Source organism: Ahaetulla prasina, chromosome 1 (genome assembly GCF_028640845.1).
Source record: "Ahaetulla prasina isolate Xishuangbanna chromosome 1, ASM2864084v1, whole genome shotgun sequence".
In the NCBI taxonomy this organism is placed as follows: Eukaryota; Metazoa; Chordata; class Lepidosauria; order Squamata; family Colubridae; genus Ahaetulla; species Ahaetulla prasina.
In genome coordinates this window covers 29,743,738-29,763,582 of record NC_080539.1, presented here as the reverse complement: position 1 = coordinate 29,763,582, position 19,845 = coordinate 29,743,738, and the positions used below count along the sequence as shown (strand labels likewise).

Here is a 19,845-nt window from a genome sequence, read left to right as displayed (position 1 = left end):
CACAGCTAATCATCTTCCCCCCCTGTGCTGTTCTACTTACCCCATGCCTCCTTTTGGCATGCACTGCGTGCGGATGTGCACCTTGCATTTGGTGCATGGTGTGTACTGCGCATGTGCGCACACAGCACACATGCACAGCCAGCAAACCAGTAGTAAACTGGTTCAGTTTTCACCACTGAAAAAATGCTATTACAACACTGGCGCAGCTAAAGGTGCCCATATATGAGATATACTATTAGGTATAGCAGGCTACTAATGTGATTTTTGTGATTTTTATTTATACTGGCCAATAGAAGGCAGCTCATAACCGATTATACACTATCTCCCAGTGGTCAACATAAGTAAAAGCATCACACAGGATAAACATTGCATGAAAACAGAGTTATTTCTTATGTGCAGAGTATTAGACATTTTAAGGCTTAATTTGGTTTACTAATTATGCTGTTTCAAATTAAAGTGCAAATAAAAAATTGGAACTACAGTAAGTCCCACCTTCAGAATCATTATACAAGACCAATTTTTTTTTAAAAAACCAAATAGTTTCATCTTTACAACTATCCTCAAGATCATATAAAATCCAATTTTATGTGGCTCTTCCACACATAGGTCTTGGGGCCCAGGTTTGGATGATTTTACACAGGAAATAAGAAGATCTGGTGATTCTGGGCATACCAGTACTGTACCCTTAAGCTGTTCCTATCCCATGCTGATGCTAGTTGGACTCTAAACTGATTTAAGAAAATTCTTTCTGGATTGTGATGTTTCGGCAGCAACTTGATGGGTGTTCATTCTGCACTGCTGCCGTTCATGATAACTGACAATATTTATTTATTTTATTTCTCATCTTTAAAAGCCATCCATATTTCTCCCTTAATGTTGTGTCATTTTTCCATTCCAGGAAAGCAATTACCAATTATATTTCTCTGGGCAGGTCTTACTGAACAGATATACTTTTATATGCACATATAAAAATGTTTTTTTGTAAAATTAAATTAAAGTTAGATATAGAAAATTAAAGCATTCAAATATAAATGAATCTAGGCAGTTTTAAAATGAATTTTTTTTCCTATTTTTCCATTTTCCATTTGGCTCAATAACTTTTGTGCCATTCTTGTTGCAGGAGCTTCTCAAATGAAGTGGGTGTAACATTTTCCTGACATACAGAAGGTCACTGGTTGAAACCCAGCAGGATTTTTTAAAAAAATATTAGGGGGTATTCTACCATATCGCAAGATCTAAAATGGACAGCTAACATCAAAAAAGGACAACAAAGAATGTTCTTTCTGCGCCAATTCAGAAAGCTCAAACTGCCCAAGGAGCTGCTGATTCAGTTCTACAGAGGAATTATTGAATCTGTCATCTGCACCTCTATAACTGTCTGATTTGGTTCTGCAGTTCAACAAGACAGACATAGACTTCAGAGGATAATTAGAACTGCAGAAAAAACAATGACTACCAACCTGCCTTCCATTGAGGATCTGTATACTGCACAACTCAAAAAGAGGGCTGTGAAAATATTTATAGACCCCTCACATCCTGGACATAAACTGTTTCAACACCTACCCTCAAAACGATGCTATAGAGCATTACACACCAGAACAACTAGACACAAGAATAGTTTTTCCCCGAATGCCATCACTCTGCAAAACAAATAATTTCCTCAACATTGTCAAACTATTTACTAAATCTGCACTACTATCCCACTTATGACTGTATGACTGTAACTTGGTTACTTGTATCCTTATGATTTATATTGATATTGATTGTTTCCTGATTGCTTATTTGTACCCTATGACTATCATTAAGTGTTGCACCTTATGATTCTTGATGAAGGTATCTTTTCTTTTATGTACACTGAGAGCATATGCACCAAGACAAATTCCTTGTGTGTCCAATCACACTTGGCCAATAAAAATTTCTATTCTATTCTATTCCCAGAGCCACATAATTTGTTATCTGAATGCTTGGTGCTTAGAGATGCTTGGTGCTCTCTAAGCTCAGCTGTTTTCTTGCAGATGATCCATTACCCAAACTAGGTAATATGATCAGTGCCCTGATGAAGTTACCTGGTTTGGGTAGAGAAATGTTTACAAGAAAACTGCCGAGCTCAGAGAGCACAAAGAACCCCTCAAGGCATATGTTTGGTGAGAAAGAATATATTGTTTCATGTTCTTCCTGATAGTAGAGAAAGTAAGGTTTTATTTCAGCTCCAAAATAAGGACTTTGCAGTTCTTATTCACATGGGCTATTTGGAACAGGATTAAAAAAGAAGGGAAGGAAGGAAGGAAGGAAGGAAGGAAGGAAGGAAGGAAGGAAGGAAGGAAGGAAGGAAGGAAGGGGAAGGGAAGGGAAGGGAAGGAAAGGACAGGAAAGGAAAGGAAAGGAAAGAAAAGAAAAGAAAAGAAAAGAAAAGAAAAGAGAAAAAAGAAAAAAAGAAAGCAATGTTTCAATGGTGCATCAGTGGACTTTTTTAAAAAAACTGGTGGAAAAGTGGGTAGCTCCAGGGAAATTTTGAAATATTAATTTCAAAAATGTATTTGTGCCAGGTTCTGAACCAGTGAGACTTTGCATGTCAGGGAAATACTGCTGGGAGACCACTGGCAACAGAGATTAGAGAGTTGCAGGGCAGCAAACCCTTAAGCCAGTTGAAAGGACATTTCTGCCACTGCACATAGTAATGAATCAAAGTGCCAGAGTTGCCCATAGCAATGTTTCTCAACCTCAGCCACATTAAGATGCATGGGCATCAACTCTTAGAATTCCTCATCCAGCATTTCTGGTGGGGGTGGGGGGGAATTCTGGGAGTTGAAGTCCACACATCTTAAAGTCAACAAAGTTGAGAAATACTGGGCCTAGAAGAAAGCAAAGCACAGCGGGCAAATCAGATAACAAATCCCGTGACTTCACGAACAGGAAAAATGGAATAAGAGTACATGGATGGGAATCACAAGCAGTGGGTATGGGATGAGTCGAAGACACTGTTGCCCATTTCTGCCTTCCACAAACAATCGGAAGCTCATACTTGTGACTGGGTCTGTTGTTGAACTGCCTCAGTGATCACAGTGCAGAGCCCCATTCAACCCACCCCAGAAGCAAGGAAATACTTACGGCTCACGAGCGCACATTGGACTCAGCTCCTGGAAATCCCTGGAAAAGGTCAGGGGGTGGGTTCAGAAGACAGGAGACAGTAATAAAAATTTGGTTTGGAACTATTCACAGGCCCCCCATTCAGGTAGCCCTTACGATCCCAACTGGGAGCAGAACTTCGGTTGCCAGGTAAAGTGGTTGTTGAGTGAATTGTGCACTGTGTTACCACTTTTCTAGCCACAGTTGTTAAGTGACTCATGCAGTGGTTTCACATATCCACCTTCCCCAGCTGAGAAGGTTGCAAATAGCAGTCACAGGACCCAGGAAGCTGCAACCATCGTAAATACTTTTCTGGTTGCCAAGCACCTGAATTATGATCATATGATCGTGGGGATGCTGGGACGGCCATAAGTGCAAGGACTGGTGGTCAATTTTTTCAGTGCCATTGTAAACAAATGGTTGTAAGTCAAGGACTAGCTATATCCCCCTCCCCACTATAACAGGAGTTGCCACATAGAACAACTATCTCCTCAGTGCAAGAATTCAGATTAAAGCATCTGCAAGAAATAATCGGTTCAGCCTCTGTTTAGATACATCAAGAAAAGAGAAGCTCAGCATCTCCCTTGATAACTGGTTCCAGATTAGGCAATTTGAAATGCATCATGCAGCATGGCAAATATAATCATTTTTAGTCTGGTTTCTAAGGGGGCCTAAATGTCTACAAATATTGAAAATCAGTTAGATGTATTAAAAGGGGGAGTCAGAAACCCAATAGTGCTCTTTTATTACTTTCCTTTTCCTCCCTCTTTCTCTCTCTCTCTCCCTCCCCCCGCCTCTCATAATTAAATTTGTTTCTCAACCTCAGCCACCCTCAGATGCCTGGGCATCAACTCATACTATTAGCAAATTGTTAAATTTGCTCTACTTTTTCCTTTTATTAATAGCTATTACACACACATACACAGTAACTATAGAAGGGAAACTTTAATAAGTAATCAGCTATTAAAACCTCTATTATAACAATTATTTTGATGTGAGTTGTAGTGGTTCTGTTACATTGAACTTCGGATGAAAAAGCTAAATAATTTTATGCTTGTAAAATTGCCAGTCTAAATTGTAATTAACATTGATACACTATTTTTCTCCCTTTTCTATCCTCAATATTCTAAGCTATTTAAATAATAGAATGTCAATAATTTTAACGTATTATGCAAACATCAAGGAATAGAAACAATATATAACCATAAAATGTACTAAAAGGGGGGAAAGACATATTTTTCCTTTTTCCATTAGAAACAAGTTTGCCATACAGATCATCATCATCATCATTATTCAAGTGCAAACTATTTGAATATTGGTTTCAAAAGTGGAGCAAAAACACATAATATAACAGCCAATTCTACCCTTCTTGAGAGACAAGCCATGAAAGTGATTGTTGACACCCCTACTTCATTTTAAAATCTGGATTCCCATAATAGTCTGAGCCACCAATTACTCAAAGTCATTTCAACCTGGAATGTTGTGAGAATCCAGCCGTTATATTTCAAACAATAATCTTTGAAGCAGAGGGCTGTCCTGTTATTATACAGTTATTAAAAATTTTAGGCGTTGATGTAAAGCTGTGTAAGTTAAGATAGCAAAGAGCCATAGATTATCCCTAATTTATATTCTGGGTGGATAACTACATCCCCAAAACCACATGGGCTTCCTCCCAGCTCTTTTGTGGAGTCCCCACAGTATCCCTTGATCACTGCTGAAACCTGGTGGCATAATTTCTCAGCATTTGAGGAAGAAAACACAAGCTTAGAATAGTTTTAATGCAAAGAAGACCCTCCAACTGTCTACCTCAAACCAAGGAAGAAAAGCCCCTTTGATGTGACTCCTCAGCTTTCCACGAAATTGTTGACTCTTGTATTTGTACTGAAAGCTGACCTAAAAATGTTCAACCTTCTTGTGCTTCATAGCTACTAATTTTGTACCCTCCGCTTCTGTATGCCGACGGAAGATAATCTTCCAGACACCAGTGAAATGTTCTTAGTCCATCACTGTGGCTGCAGCAATATCACTCAAGAGTTTCCCACAAGCACCCTGTACATTTTCTACTGCTCAGTTTCTTTGTATTCTTTGTGAGGTGTTGGACGGCTCTTGATTCTCTGGAGCTAACATATCTGTCACTGTTCCCTTCCCTTTTCTAGCAGCCCATCATCAGTGAATGTTTTCTACAGAATGGAAAATGAGGTAGGCTAGATTAGAAGCAGCCTGTACAATATTACTTCAGGGAGTTTATATTTCTGACCCTAGGAAGAAATCATAGGATCTTTTACGGCCAGTTCTGAGCAGAGGTTCCATGATACATCTTTGCACATTCAGGCTCCATATGTGCAGGAGGTCAACATTACTTACTCTTTAGCTACTGCAATGCAGGTTACTTCCCCCTTTGCTCGACAGCTGGCTGTCCGGCGAATGTTGCTGCAAGTGTGGAAAAGTGAAAAAAATGGCCAACAAAGAAAATTCATACTTTACCCTCTTGTGATCCCTGATTAATAATACTACAGCCCACAGCTAATATCAGTGTGGGATGTATTGATATACAAGGATATACAAAGACATATAAGAGCTGTGATGGCACAGTAGCTAGGGTGCAGTATTGCAGGCTAATTCTGCATTCCCACTGACAAAGAGTTTGATCCTGACCGGCTGACGGTTGACTCAACCTTCCAACCTTCTGAGATCAGTAAAATGAGGACCCAGATTGTTGGGGGCAATATGCTGACATTTGTAAACTACTCAGAGAATACTGTAAAGCAATGTGGAGTGGCATATAAGCCTAAGTGCTTGTGGTAGTGCTATATGGATGTAACTCGTCATCCAAAAACACACCGGCAGAACGATCTCCCTCCAGATTGATCTGGAGTAAGGGGAGATTCCTTCAAGGGAGAGGTTCAGTGGGATAGATGTCCAAAATTTGACCCATGTGGATCTTCCATGGAGGCCTCCTGGCTCAGTCAACCTCTCTGTGGTATGCACTCTGTCTAGCAAAGAGTCACATCAATATGCACATTTGATACTACGATATTTCTCTCACCTCCAGTGGGCATCTGTATCAACCAGTGCACAAAGCCTGCCAGTGTCCCACACTTACCGGATGAGGGAAAGCTCCCCAAAGTGGTCTCCAGCCTTTAGCACTCGGATGTGCTCCTCCTGTCCATCCACATTCCTGGTCACATCAACCTGCAGAGGCCAGGAAAGAAATGAGGACCAGGCAGCATGGCAGGAGAGAAGGAGGGAATTGGTCCCCAGTTTGGCACTTGGGGAATAGCAAGACAGGGACAGATATTTTTGTACCAGCTACGGCAGATGGGAAAGGTATAAAAAAGCTCAGAGATTCACAAAACACACAAAATTGTAAACTTTGGTTGGCAAAATGCAACTGTTGTATACACACAACATGCTATGCCCAAGAAATTGAAGTAACATAATGGCTTGGTTTGCATAACACACTAAAATAGTGACTAAGTTTCTGTGCTGAGCCACAACCCTCATTTTAGCCTACTTTGGCAAACCACTTTCATGCTGTTGTTAAGATCACTTGGATCCATGAAATTCTTAAGAGTTGAACTCAAGTTTGGCCGTAGCTACATTACTATGTTTTGTAATGCTCCTTCCGATTCTGAGAGGCACACTGGGCACTCCAGGAGTCAAGGATGTAGGCAGGAGAAATCAGCAATTTGCTTGTGATTGTGGAAGGATTTCCCAAAATAATCAAAGGAGCAGGAAAACAGGATGGTCTCTAGCAAGAAGTCCTCAAAATGTCAGATAAATTCTACATCCAGTCAAGCACAGCCAGAGGTGGTATTAAATAGGTTCTGACCAGTTCTGGAGAACCAGTAGGAGAAATTTTGAGTAGTTTGGAGAACCGGTAAATACCACCTCTGAATGGCCCTGCCCCCACCTAATCTCTGCCTCCTGAGTCCCAGCTTATCGGGAGGAAATGGGGATTTTGCAGTAACCTTCCTCTGCCACGCCCAACAAGTCATGCCCAACAAGCCATACCATGCCCAACAAGCCACGCCCACAGAACTGATAGTAAAAAATTTGAATCCCACCACTGAGCACAGCTCCAGGTAAGAATGCTATTAAAAAGAGAGGGCTTTGCTTTAAGCTTGTTTGCCAGGCACATGCCCTGACTTGAAGCTTTGTACCTTCACCCTACACATGTGGAAAGCTAATTGTAAGGAGAATGGTAAATATGAGAAAAATCTTCACTTTCTCAAAATCTCTTCATTGTTAACTTTGCTATTCCGAGACTCACCTCTCCAGTGAGAATGAAGAAAAAGGCTCTCCCCTCATCTCCTTCCTGGATGATGAATTCGTTGGGCATGAAGGTGCGCTGCAAGAATGTACAGACTAATGTTCAGTCTCCTGAAAAGTGCTGGGGGCCATCTCAGTGCTACCCCCCCTTTACTGCCTGATCCTAGACAACCCTGAGTCAAAGAGAGTTATTACGGTTGCAATTACAGTACCTCTTCTGCAGAGTCCAGCAGCTGTGAAAGATCGGCATCAGACAGGCCTTGGAGTGGTTTCACCCTGGGATGGCAATAGAAAGAGAGGGAGAGGGAGCACACACAAGGAATGCTTTGAAAATCTATGGACAGAGGAGCTGCAGGACTCTCTCCCGCTTGCTCATAATAATTTGGAATGTTTTCTGGCATCTGCTCATCCCCCATTCCTTCATTTTAGATATGGTAATCCAGCAGTGTTGGAGAATGCACTCCTGGCACCCTCCTTTTCTTTTTTTAATCCAAAATTCCATTCCACAGATCCTCAAACCTAGACTGGCTCTGCCACTGAGATCTTCCTTTAGAGTTTTAAAGCTGGTTATTGTTTTTTTCCACTACTTCTTTTTCCAAAACCCAGCCAATATTCTTGGAATCATGAAAGAAATCAAGAAACGAATATTCATCGCAGAACCGATACACCTGTCCTGCCTACATTTAGTTACTTATTTATACCGCACCTAACCTCTGGCAAACAAAAGTTACTTTCATTATTCTTTTTCCTTCCATTCTCCAAACATTTCTTGATCCTCCCCTCCTTTTGTCCACCACCCCCCCGCTACTTACTCTCGCAAGCCTGCGAGGGCCAAAGCACGTTTCCGCTTGGCATTTTCTGTGATGATGCTGCGATATATCTGTCGGTCAATGGCCCACAACTGCACCACAGTGAGTGCTGAGAAGACAGAAGTTTCAGTTAACCAAGAAAGAGGGTTTCACTATAGTTTAGCCTTAGTTCTTTTCCAGCATAAATCTTTTAACATTTGGTAGTAAAAACAAATGTTTTTATTTCTGGGTTTGTTTACTGTCATCAGCAACACTAGTGAGCAAACCGTTGGCGTGGCCCCTGATAGCATCCCTTCCTATATAATGCTAAAAAAAGTTGATTTAAAAATACACCATTCTTTCACCTCTCACAGAGAACTGCCACATATTATAAAGGGTATTTCAGAAGCAAACTGCAATTTTCAAAAAGCAGCGTGGGCAGCTTTCGCCATTAACTTTCTGAAACACTCTTGTATATTGCTATTGACGCACATAGCCTTCAAAATCCTGTAATATTTCCATTCCCCCCCCCTCCAGTGCTCATTTAAATAAGGTATCGAAGTTAATGCTATGGTGGCTCAAATAAGAGAGCTAAAATTCAAACGCATACACAAACCCCAATAGGGCGAACACATTGAGACACATTATCAACAACTAGCCATTTGCACAGGAAGAAAACAGAGGAAAGCAGATTCTGCTTCTGTTCCAGAAGTAGAGGGAAAGGATGCAATTGTACAATTGCCATAGCAACAGAATCAAGAATGCCCCAGCCCAGCATGACTTGCAAAGGCAGGACACACCAAGGCCCGAGTGCTGTTGGTGGGCATCGTGGGGAAAGGAATATTTCGACACCAGAATTGCCCTGTCTCCCCTGTCCAAGAAGCCAGAATCATCTTGATGCCCCTTGTGGTCGGTACACTTGCCATAGGAAGCTACCCTTCTTGGCACGCTCATCATTAATGGGGAGGGAGGGGGCCGATGAGTGAAATCTTAGACATGTCAGGCTAAATATAAAATACTTTATGTAAAATATAAACGCTTCCTCTCTCAGTTCTCAGGCTAATTATTTTAGATGGGTGAAAATATTCCCTAGCCGTTACATTTTATGAATAACTACTTTCAAATTATTGCATAACATTCCTGAGGCATAAGTTGTGATAGTGTTTTATGGCAAAGCCAAATGAGATTGAGCAATGTGAAGACAAATGAATTCCATGTGTGTGAAAGCTTCTGCCCCCAAGGTGTTGGTTCAATTTTATGGGGGTCACAGATCTTCGTTGTTTTGCCATGTTTGTTTTCTTTAAGAATGCATCAACCCCTAGCTATCATTTCTTCTCTTCCATTTCTTCCTATCGCCCTCCGTTTTCACCTTCTGAACTAACCCAACCTGAAAAGGATTACACGTTGACCCTAAGGAAGACACAAAGGTGTCAGGAAATGTAGCAATTGCTGGGACTCTTTTGATGAAGAGAGGCATAGCTGATCAAACTCGGAGTTCACATTAGTGGCAGAGAATTTTGACAAGCAGACACACATCACAATTCCTTCCTTACCCATGACAGTTGCCGTGCGCTGGCAGTTGTATAGCACAGCCAGCTCTCCAAACACATCCCCTGGGAGCAGCCTGCGGAGATGGCGCCCCTTCTGCGTCACACCGAGCTCCCCCTCTGCAACATGAGAATAAGGGCTATGAAGATGTGTCATTGCCACCTGCAGCTTCATCACTTGTGGAATTAACTCCCTGACCCAAGATAAATACAGGCTGAACTGTTTCATGGAGGAGGAAGAGATCTCTCCATGGGTATTAGCCATGCTACCCTCCTGTAATTTGCTATTAACACTAATTCTTCCTATACCCACACATAGCAGTGGTGCAAAGTCGTACGAGTAAGTGGAGAAGTCTATGTGGTTTCACCACTACCACTCACCACAGAAATTATATTTACAGATTAGTTGTTTATTTGTGAAATTTATATGCCACCCATCTCACTGTGGCAGTGGCTCTGGGAGCCTTATAAGATGTGAAAAAGGTAAAAAAGATAAAACAAAATGATTAAAATTAAGAAAGATTAAATAAAGACTAAAACCCAAGAGGATAGGTGACGCAGAGTTGGGGATCTTCTTTCTACCCTGTCAGCCACGCCCAGCAAAGAGCACCCCTACTGAGGCTCCAGGTCAGCTGGCAGAGCCAAGTTTGAAGGTTCTTCTGGAAGGCCTTGGGTGGGACATGGGGATGACCGCACCTCTTGCTGGAGAATAATCCAAAGGGCAGGGGTCACAGCAGAAACGGCTCATCTCCTGGACCCCTCCCTTTGGCAGATGGGAACCAAAGTAGGTTTCTTCTACTGGAGCAAGTGGGACAGGCCAATCCCATTGCGGTGAGGGTGGCTCCTCAGATACCCTGGGCCAATGTTGAAATTATGAGATAAGCAATTTGCTGGAAGGTCAACAAAATTCTGAAGCATGAGGCTGACCAATTTAGATATCAGGAAGATTCCTGTATCTTTTCTTCAAACTCCAAGAATGGGCTGATACAAAAGAACAAGCTCCTTGAGAGTTAGTCGGCAGAGTTATTGCATTGTGTGTATTTATGGCACGCACAGAGCATGTATTTCCAACCTGCCCTGCACTGTTATAATTTATCCAATTTTGTTAACGGTGTCTGGAAGTCAAGGCAGTGTTATCAGCCTCACGCTCTATGGCAATGGCCTTCATTTCCTAAAGCTCACTCATATGAGTGGAAGGGTTCCTGGAATGTAGCCAGCATTTCTAAAGTTCCCCAGGGAGTAATAAGCCAAGCTAATAAAAGCTTGATTACAGTTTCGCTTCTCCTGTGACACAAGTGGGGGGATCAAGGTCTTGGTCTACAATTGCTGTGTTTCCATACCATAGTACGCCCAAACAAATAAACTATGTGATTTCTTAATAATCATCATCTAGTTCCCATAACATCTGAACTAGATTAGGTTTCGGCAGCTTCCTATTTTAGCTGAATGTTCAATACAAAGGGAAACAAGTGAAAACCAACTGCTAGTTTCATAAGTTTTGGATTAGGTGGCACTATAACACTAGAGGACAAGGTAAAAAAAATTCTGTTTCAAAGCATCATCTTGCTCCAGGATGCTGCCTGATCTTCACAATTACTGTCTACCTAATTGGTTATCAGTCATGCATTCTGGGGCAACATGAATGCCAGAGATCTGCTAACAAAGGTTGGAACTGGTTTCAACAGGTATGTTTAAGATGTTTAAAGACAACCAATTAAATATGAGCCAACAATGTGCAGTGGCAGCCAAAAAAGCCAATGCAATCCTAAATTGCATTAACAGAGGGATACAATCAAGATCAAGTGAGGTACTAATACCACTCTATAAAGCCTTATTAAGACCGCTCCTAGAATACTGCTTCCAGTTTTGGTCACCACACTATAAAAAAAGATGTTGAGTGCAGAGAAGAGCAACCAAGATGATTAGTGGATTGGAGGCTAAAACATATGAAGAACGGTTACAGGGACTGGGCACGGCTAGCCTAGTGAAGAGAAGAACCAGGGGAGACATGATAGAAGTGTTCCAATATTTGAGGGGCTACCACAGAGAGGAGAAGATCAAGTTATTTTGCAAAGCACTCGAAGGCCAGACAAGTTTGCCTTCAGAAGTTGTGGGATCTTCATCATTTGAGTCTTTCAAGAAAAGATTGGACTGCCATTTGTCAGAAATGGTATAGGGTCTCCTGCTTGAGCAGGGGGTTGGATTAGATGACCTATGAGGTCCCTTCCAATTCTGTTAATGTGGTAAAGGAATAATGGCTGGAAACTGATCAAGCAGAGATTCAACCTAGAAATGAGAAGTTTTCTGACAGTGAGAAACAGTCAACCAATGGAGCAGCTTGCCTTCAAAAGTTGTGGGAGCTTCATCACTGGAAACTTTCAAGAAGATAGACTGGACTGCCATTTCTCAGGAATGGTGTAGTAGGCTCTTTGTTTGGGAGGGGGGTTGGACCAGATGACCTACAAGGTCCCTTCCAAGTCATGTTATTCTGTTATACTCCAATATCCCATGAATTCAAAAGGAGATCTAGGCTGCATAAAAAAGAGCTCATGCACTCATTCACAAATGCTTTGTAACAGAAAAAAAACCAGGAAACTCCTTATTTCATATAATTGAGAAGGAGAGCTTTGTTAGTTTATGGTAGCAACAAAGCAGAAGGCATCTGGTAGCAGCTTCATTTCATGCTTAGCCTTTCTACTCCATTCTCTCTTCCTCTCCCCACCAATCAGTTCTCAACTCAACTTTCACTCCGGTGCTGAAAGCAAGAAGATGCTGTCAGTAGCTGGAGTTGCACCTCTCTCTCTTCCCTTTATCAATATTCCTTGAACAGTGGTTTCTGTTTGTTTGATTTTCTCTGGGGGCTCAACCCCACTGCCAAACTTCAAGGGAAACGTAAACCCATTGCATTAGGAAAACAGCTTCAATACAAATGATGTAGTAGCTCCTTGGCAACCAAGTGGTCAACTGCTTTCACACTGAACAACCAAGGAGCAGGAACTACTTGGGGGAAGCTCCCTATTTAGCAAAAGGGAGCACGGGAAGCAGTTCACATTCCATGATACTGAAAAATACCTATCAAGAGCAGGCTGTCACCCCTGAGTAGTTAAGAATAAGTACTCCACACTGGCTCAGAGATATTTTCATCTTCTCTAAGTGTCTTTGCTTAAGCCTAGGTTAATTAGAAAATCACAAGTGGTTGAATTTGTACATCATAAACCGTGCTAACAATCTGAAATTTTGAGATAACATAATATGCTGGTATACGAATATTTATCATTATCTCACATAAGCTCCCCTCTCCTCTGAGTCTTTCTGCACGAAGAGCATGAAAAATCTTCATATATTATACTGGAAAAAGAGGGTGCAGGAGTCACTTCGATCTTTTTCAGCTGCACTATGGCCCTGCCTGGTTTGGTAAATTCTGTAAATTCCCAATACCCTGAGCCTTTGACAACAGAAAGCTAGACAGTCTCCTTGTCAAATACAAAAGCAGAGCAAAATTTCTCAGAAGACATTTGCCAGAGAAAAGACTCATATTTTGACATTTTCTTCTTACACGCATCCTTTTGAAAAAGGTCACTATAGAATTTTCTCCAGGAACCCTATCAATTTGGCGGGGGGCGGGGGGAGGAATGGCAATTATTGTCTATTCTACTCCTGCCCACACACAAAACACAAACAAAATGCCCTCAGACAGCATCTTTCCTTTCTGAAAAATATAGAATGAAGAGCTGCCTACACTTACAATTTGGTAACACAAACTAACAAAAAGTAACTTCAGGGTAAACCAAGAAAAAGAAGCCCTGAGCCTCATGTGGAGAAATTGTTGGAGAATTTCTTCCGCTCCTGGGAAAATGCAATTAAATGGTCTTCTCTTTTTTGGGTTTTTCATTTCTCATAGAGGCAGTAATCGGTTAAATTAAGGCAAAGTAAAATGAATGAATAATGAATGGGGGGGAACCCGCCTTTTTTAATTGAATATCAACTGAACCTGTTTGGAACGAATCTAACAGTGCTGCCATGGTAGGGAAGGCAAAGAGACGGGCTACCCCCCCCCACCACCACCACATGGATCATCCAGGGGGGATAAGTGATGGAAGTGGCTAGTAGGCAAATACTCCTTCTTGCCCCTCTCCCCACCTGCCACATAGCTCCCTCACCAGCCACAATGTACATAGCATGACCCTCGTCGCCTTCAGCCACTACAACATCACCAGGCTGGCGCTGCTCTGAAGTGAAGCTCTCCACTAAGATCTGGCTCTGACCATCACCCAGACATCGCAGGAATTCATTGCGTTTAACTGCTTCCAGAATTAGACTGGCATCTCTGGGGGTAAGGGGGGGAAAAAAAGACCCAATGGTTATTCCTGCGGTTTCCCCACACCCCATCCCAACCTGTCACATGCCATCCCCGTATCACAAGCAGGGACGGGAGCTCCAAATTCTGCCTCCCGCTTGTAACCCTGAGGACAGACATTCCACTTAAGCAGACAAAACGTGTTACCTTGGGGATTTGGGGACACATGGCATCTGCCAATTAGCATCAGTAATAAGGGGCTCAGGGACAATGACTTTCCCCCTACTGCCTCTTCTGGCTTCTTCCATTGGGGACTGATCCAGAGCACTCTCATTCATTGGACCTGAAGCATGCTCTGAATTAACTGTGATTGAAGAGAGAAACAAAAAAGAAAGAAAGAAAAAGAAAAAGAAAGAAAGCACCTTAATCTGGAAATTTTAAACATCTCCCCGTTTTCTCTCAACTACCCTAATCCTCTGCCATCCCAACAAATCTGGGTGATACTTAACTGAAGAAAGTTTTCTGAAAATCTTGGACAATGAAGGAAGAGACCTGGGGTTGGTGATTGCACACACTTAATTTGCTTACTATTTTCTGGGTTTAGCAGAATATAATGAACTATAAATTAATTCACATCTAGCCACACTGACACAAAAATAGCCCTAATCTAAGGTTAGGGGGGAACCAAGTGTAGCTTATTGTGTGAAAGTCTCTGCTTGGTCTTTATCTGACCAGCTTAAACATGCTGTGTGTACACAGCTACTTACAGTAGTAAATTTGAGTCAGTTGATTTCCCCACCCCCCTCCAAAAACCAATCAACCAACCAAATGAAAATGTTCTGAGAATTAAAGGGGAAAGCAGGTGGATCACTGGCATTTCTCTGAAGAAAGCATTTAAGCAAATGGTTGAAATGCATTGTTTTTCTCACTGCCTAATGGGATGCCCCAGCTGATGGCAATGAAAGGTTCATTTTAGGAAGATGCCCAGCCTGACACGGGGATTGTGGTCAACACAGCTGCCTCCATTCTGCAGTTGTGAGGAGCTGGCCTCCTCAAGATGTGCTCTGGCAACAATAGTGTATGGAAGAGGAAGCTCCTAACTACCAGTCAGGAAAAGCTTCAGGGACACCTGTTGAACTGTTGCAGAGTTCCCTTTGGTGCGGGAACACACAGCCAGTCTTGGAGGAGAAAGGACTAGTGATTGTAAAATAGAACTGAAAAACCTCCGGGGTAGAAGGTGGGAGCAAGTAGCACCCTGTCAAAGACTGAACAAACAAACAGATTTCTGCCAACATAGAACATAGTCCTAAAAAACAGGGCAGGTTTGCTAGAAGGAATCTGGACATCCTCACCACCACCCTTATCCTGGAGAGAAGGGTACTAGGTGTGGAAGTGGACCATATGTGGGGCCGGGGGCGATATCTGACACCCCCTCCTAACTACAATCCCCTGCGCAAGCTTCGTTCTAGTGAAGAGGAGCTGCGCATCAGCGTGCCCGATTGTAACCGGCTTCCATTCGCGGGAAGAGCAATGTGGATGTTTTCCCTGCCTCGAGCCAGTCCGACGTCTAGAGAGAAAGCTCGCAAAAGGGCCTGAGGCGGTGATTCCTCTCTTTGGAAGAGGCGCTCTCTGCTTTCTGATCGCGGCGGGTAGGGGACTTCGGATGGGGTTCCTCTTATCCGCCTGCCACCCCCACCCCCACTACCCTTCCGAGCTGGATCGCTTTACCTGGCTGGGGTAGCGCCACGCTCTCCAGAAACTCCTTTTCCTCCTGAAGGCGCAGATCCCGCAGCCGAAGGTCCATGGTCGGTCTCAAGAGAGGTTCGACTCGCGAGTCAGGCTACAGCGGAGAATTGCCCCGGGGTCTGCCAAAGGACGGGAGGAGAGGTTTTAAAAAGTCACCAACAGTTCAGGGAGCCCGCGATCCAGCTCGCTCGCTGCGCTGCCCACCGCGGAAGGGAGCAGCAGACGGTCACCCGATCCCCTCCAGGAGAGCACCGCGCCGAAGACCGCAGGAGACGGAGGAATCCTGCACCCGGAGCAAAGGCGGCCGCAGGAGCGTCTCTGTGCCCCCCTCGCTCCTTTTCCCATTCCGCACGGTCCTACCCCGCTCGTGACTTCCTGGGATCTCCCCACGAGGTGCCCCACCGCCCGCTCGCCCGCCCGCCCGCGCAGGCGGCACCTGAAGCTTCGCTCCAAAGTGCTGCGAAGTGCTGCGGCGCCTCCACACTCCGCGCTGCCAGCCGCTCCAACTGCGGAGTGAGGGGCTGCCTGCCGGAGAGGGGAGGGCGGAGGCAGTGAGTCACCCCGGTGCCCGTGGGTGGGGGGAGGTGGGCGTGCCAACAACATCTTTGCCGAGGCTCGGGCCCGGCGAGCTGCCCTGCCCTCGGCGCTCCACCGCCATTCCTGATGCCAACGTGTTACTAGGCAACCGGCAGGCTCCGATGCAGGTCGGGCAACTCGCTGGCTTTTCCCACAGTCCGTGGCCAGGGCTTCCCTGAGGACTAAGGCGCCAAGTAGGTCTGGAGAGGAGACGAAGGTGTTCGCCCCCCATCCTCCGGCGCTCCCTCCCCACGTGAGAAGGGGGTCAAGAGGCGCAGGTCACTTGGGATAAGGCTCAGCCACGGGGCCACATTTCCTGGAGAGTCCAAAGTGAAATCGAGTCCAAAGAATTGCTGCTACATTCACACAATAGGCTTAACCTGGTACCGAATCACGTCTTTGACTGGGTTCACATAATACACCGGCCCCTGAAGTAAAAACAGTAGGCTGTCAGTGCCCCCCAAATCTAACCATGGTTAACTCTAACTATTAGAATGTTACGCAAGCATAGCCTCTGGGTCTTTTTGTCCTACGGGATCAAGACTACTGTGAGAACACAGCCAGCAGATTCCTTTCAACGGCTGCCCAAAAAAGGCGCATGACGCAGTCGACCCAGGAGACACCACTGTCTGTGAAGGGTGGGATCAGCAGCTACATTTGAATAGATCTCCATATTTTGCAGACGGCTTGTCGCTTTCTGGAAGTTGGTGGGGAGCAGTTGAGGCGCCCTCAGTGGCGGAAACTCATCGTGAGGGTCTGCCGGGAATTGAGACTCCACTGCCTGGGTCGCACGTGCACTTGTGTGCGCACAAGGCCTGAGTGAGCCACCGCCAGCCCCGCTTTCTTGTCCTACACCAACCAGACCAGCGGGCTCCATTTAGGAGAGTTTCCTTCCCCTCACCTGGTTTTCCAATAGCACAAGAAGCCTGGATTTAAATGAGGTGGTTTAATAACACACACACATCCCAATGCACATTCCAACAACAACAACAAAAACTCCAAAACCATGAGAAGTAGGAGCCAGACTGCAGGAGATAATGTTAGATCCTGGTCTTAAAGGTCTTTCCACCTCAGACTGTCACTGTTTTATTTTAGAATAAACAGCAGTCTCTTTCTGAAACAAATATTATTTGGTCGCCTGGAATCTAAAACTCAGCCAACTGTCTCTGCACAAAGTGTTCCAAAAAAAAAAAAAGAGGAAGAAGGTTACCATGAGTAGCTTTAGATGCTGTTAAAGTTAACAATTATATTTCCTATCCAATTCCACATGGCTCTGGCTGGCTTATAAAACCTAACAATATAAAATAGCAATAAACCTATCTAGCCCAATAGTTTTTAAGTCCTAGAGCCAGCCACATAAAGGATATATAATACCGGAAAAGGTCTGCAGGAGAGAGAAAGAGCCAAACTGATTCCTCCTAAACTTAATTTGCACAGCCCACAATTAATGGTGTTTGGATTGTATACTGCTGCCTCTTGATCCCCTCCTTTCTTAGGGGTCCTCTGGAGCAGGGGTCTCCAACCTTGGCAACTTTAAGCCTGTTTTCTTCTGAAACTTTTCTTTTCTTAGATTTATCCGTGGTTGGCCTACTGGGGTCGAAAAGCTCAATAAATCACATGCAGAGGTATCACACATTGGCGGTTGTGACGTATATTTTGAGCGACAGGGAGCTGCAGCAGAGGGATGAAAGAGCCACATGTGGCTCCAGAGCTGCAGGTTGCTGATCCCTGGACTATACTGTAGTTTTCATGTGGTTCCTGGCTTAAAAAGTGCTGTCATTTCCCAGCCTTTGGGTTAAAGTGAGCTCTAGAGAGCTGGAAGACAGTTTCCAACTAGTCAGTGATAAGGCAAAGCAAAATAAGGTGTCTGTCTCAGCGGGCTGTAAGTGTCATGAAGAAGAGAGAAAAAAACCCTACTGTTTTCATTTGCTATATTGGGATTGCACTGTCAGAGACTGGGAAAAGAGCTTGAGAAATGTTCTTTCTCATGTATTACAATAAATTGGCTAGCATAAGTTTGGAAGAGGATACCATTTTCAGCTCTGCTTCAAGCAGTAAAGCATTATGGACCCCATCCTTAGACTCTCTGTGAACATTGATTAGCTTCCTTTGTCTGAACACTGCCCACTGAGTTTGTGCCATGCTCTCCATATGGCATGTGCAGTCTGAAAAGGGCAGGCCTGCAATGTGGCAAGGAAAAGGATCAATGCCTCGTTGGCTGCACACTAGCCCATAAAAACATTGCCATTAAATGGGCAATTGTAGATGAGCTATTTTGTCTGGGCATTGGTTCAGCTGGAGGTGGGTGGAAATGTTTAGCATGGTGATTTTCTTTTCACATGGTTACTTTCACATTTGTACAAAAATGACCGACAATCCTGCAACTTGTTAATGCAGCCAGCAGCTTGAGAACACATCATTCGCAAAAGGGAAGGGTAAAAAGCATGACCAAAAAAAATCACACTTGTCTGTCCTTTTGGAAATGCACAGCCTGGCTCAAGAGCTGAAAACTGTGAGCCCTGAAAGAGCAATGCTGAGCCAATGTGATAGCCTTTTATACCAGCTAGTCATAAGCATAGCTGACTTAGCTGGTTCTAAACAGTCCAGTGGGAACTGGTAGGCACTCTGCACATTCCCAGAGCTATTCTTGTACTTACTTCAGTTATTTTAGAACACAGATTGGTTTTAAAGAAAGATTATCAGGTGAGTTTTGCGGCTTATTAAGCTTCAGCCTACATTCCTATGAAATACACTTTTACTGGCATCTGCATCTGAGGAATACTTGCCAAAACAGATTGACAGTTTCAGAGCCGCTCAACTACAAAGACAGACAAGGAAACCACAGACATCTGCGTTGATGTTCATGTGTGATGGGGTGAATGAGCTTTGCGTCTAGCTCCTTCCTCCAAGGGATTTTCAGAAAATGGAATATGGGATATGTGTCTGATGCCTGGGCCTGGGATAGATTTTTGCATCTTTATTTTCTCTCCCCATCAAGAGGTCTATACTGGTGCAGAATTTCAGGGCTATGCACATGCTTACCTCCATTCTCCCCAGAACACCTCTGAACAAATCTGTCCCTTGTGGTGATCCATTTCAGCTCTGGAAGCCTTGCGTGTTCCCTGCTGCTGCCAGCCACACCTTGCCTGTCAGTTACACATTAATCTGTGTGTTGCTTCATCCTCCTCCCTGCATTCCTCCCCCTACCCGTCACAAGATGTCTCTCCTGTAAGAGCCTGGAGTTGCCTTCTCAGCTCCCTGCTGACAAGAAGGAAGATGGGTGGGAGCCATGCTCACAGCAGGACTTCTTCAGAGCCACAGTATCTTCATGCTACAAATGCCGAAAAAGGTTTGCGATAGAAAATGAAGCAATTGAAGTACCCGGCCCATATTTATACACACTCACAAACAGGAACGCCTCTGCCTTGTGCAAAGTCCCACGATTACAAAAGATTTTATGTGACTATAAAGGGAGAGGGGAGACAAGCAGGCC

At 44.0% G+C, this 19,845-nt stretch overlaps 1 protein-coding gene across 1 annotated transcript in view; it reads right to left on the bottom strand.

Moving 5' to 3' along the window:
* The window catches only part of LOC131188965 (cGMP-dependent protein kinase 2-like), a 42,441-nt gene extending 26,164 nt beyond the window's left edge, over positions 1-16,277 (bottom strand). Inside the window, exons 1-11 of the mRNA XM_058164675.1 lie at positions 16,213-16,277; positions 15,759-15,895; positions 14,238-14,394; positions 13,894-14,060; positions 9,740-9,853; positions 8,211-8,316; positions 7,611-7,674; positions 7,400-7,477; positions 6,230-6,318; positions 5,491-5,556; positions 3,109-3,147 (exon numbers count right to left, since the gene is read on the bottom strand). Coding sequence (XP_058020658.1) covers positions 3,109-3,147; positions 5,491-5,556; positions 6,230-6,318; positions 7,400-7,477; positions 7,611-7,674; positions 8,211-8,316; positions 9,740-9,853; positions 13,894-14,060; positions 14,238-14,394; positions 15,759-15,834 — 956 coding nt within the window. The 5' untranslated portion in view covers positions 15,835-15,895; positions 16,213-16,277. The remainder of the gene's footprint in view (positions 1-3,108; positions 3,148-5,490; positions 5,557-6,229; positions 6,319-7,399; positions 7,478-7,610; positions 7,675-8,210; positions 8,317-9,739; positions 9,854-13,893; positions 14,061-14,237; positions 14,395-15,758; positions 15,896-16,212) is intronic.
* Between the last annotated feature and the right edge of the window lie 3,568 nt (positions 16,278-19,845).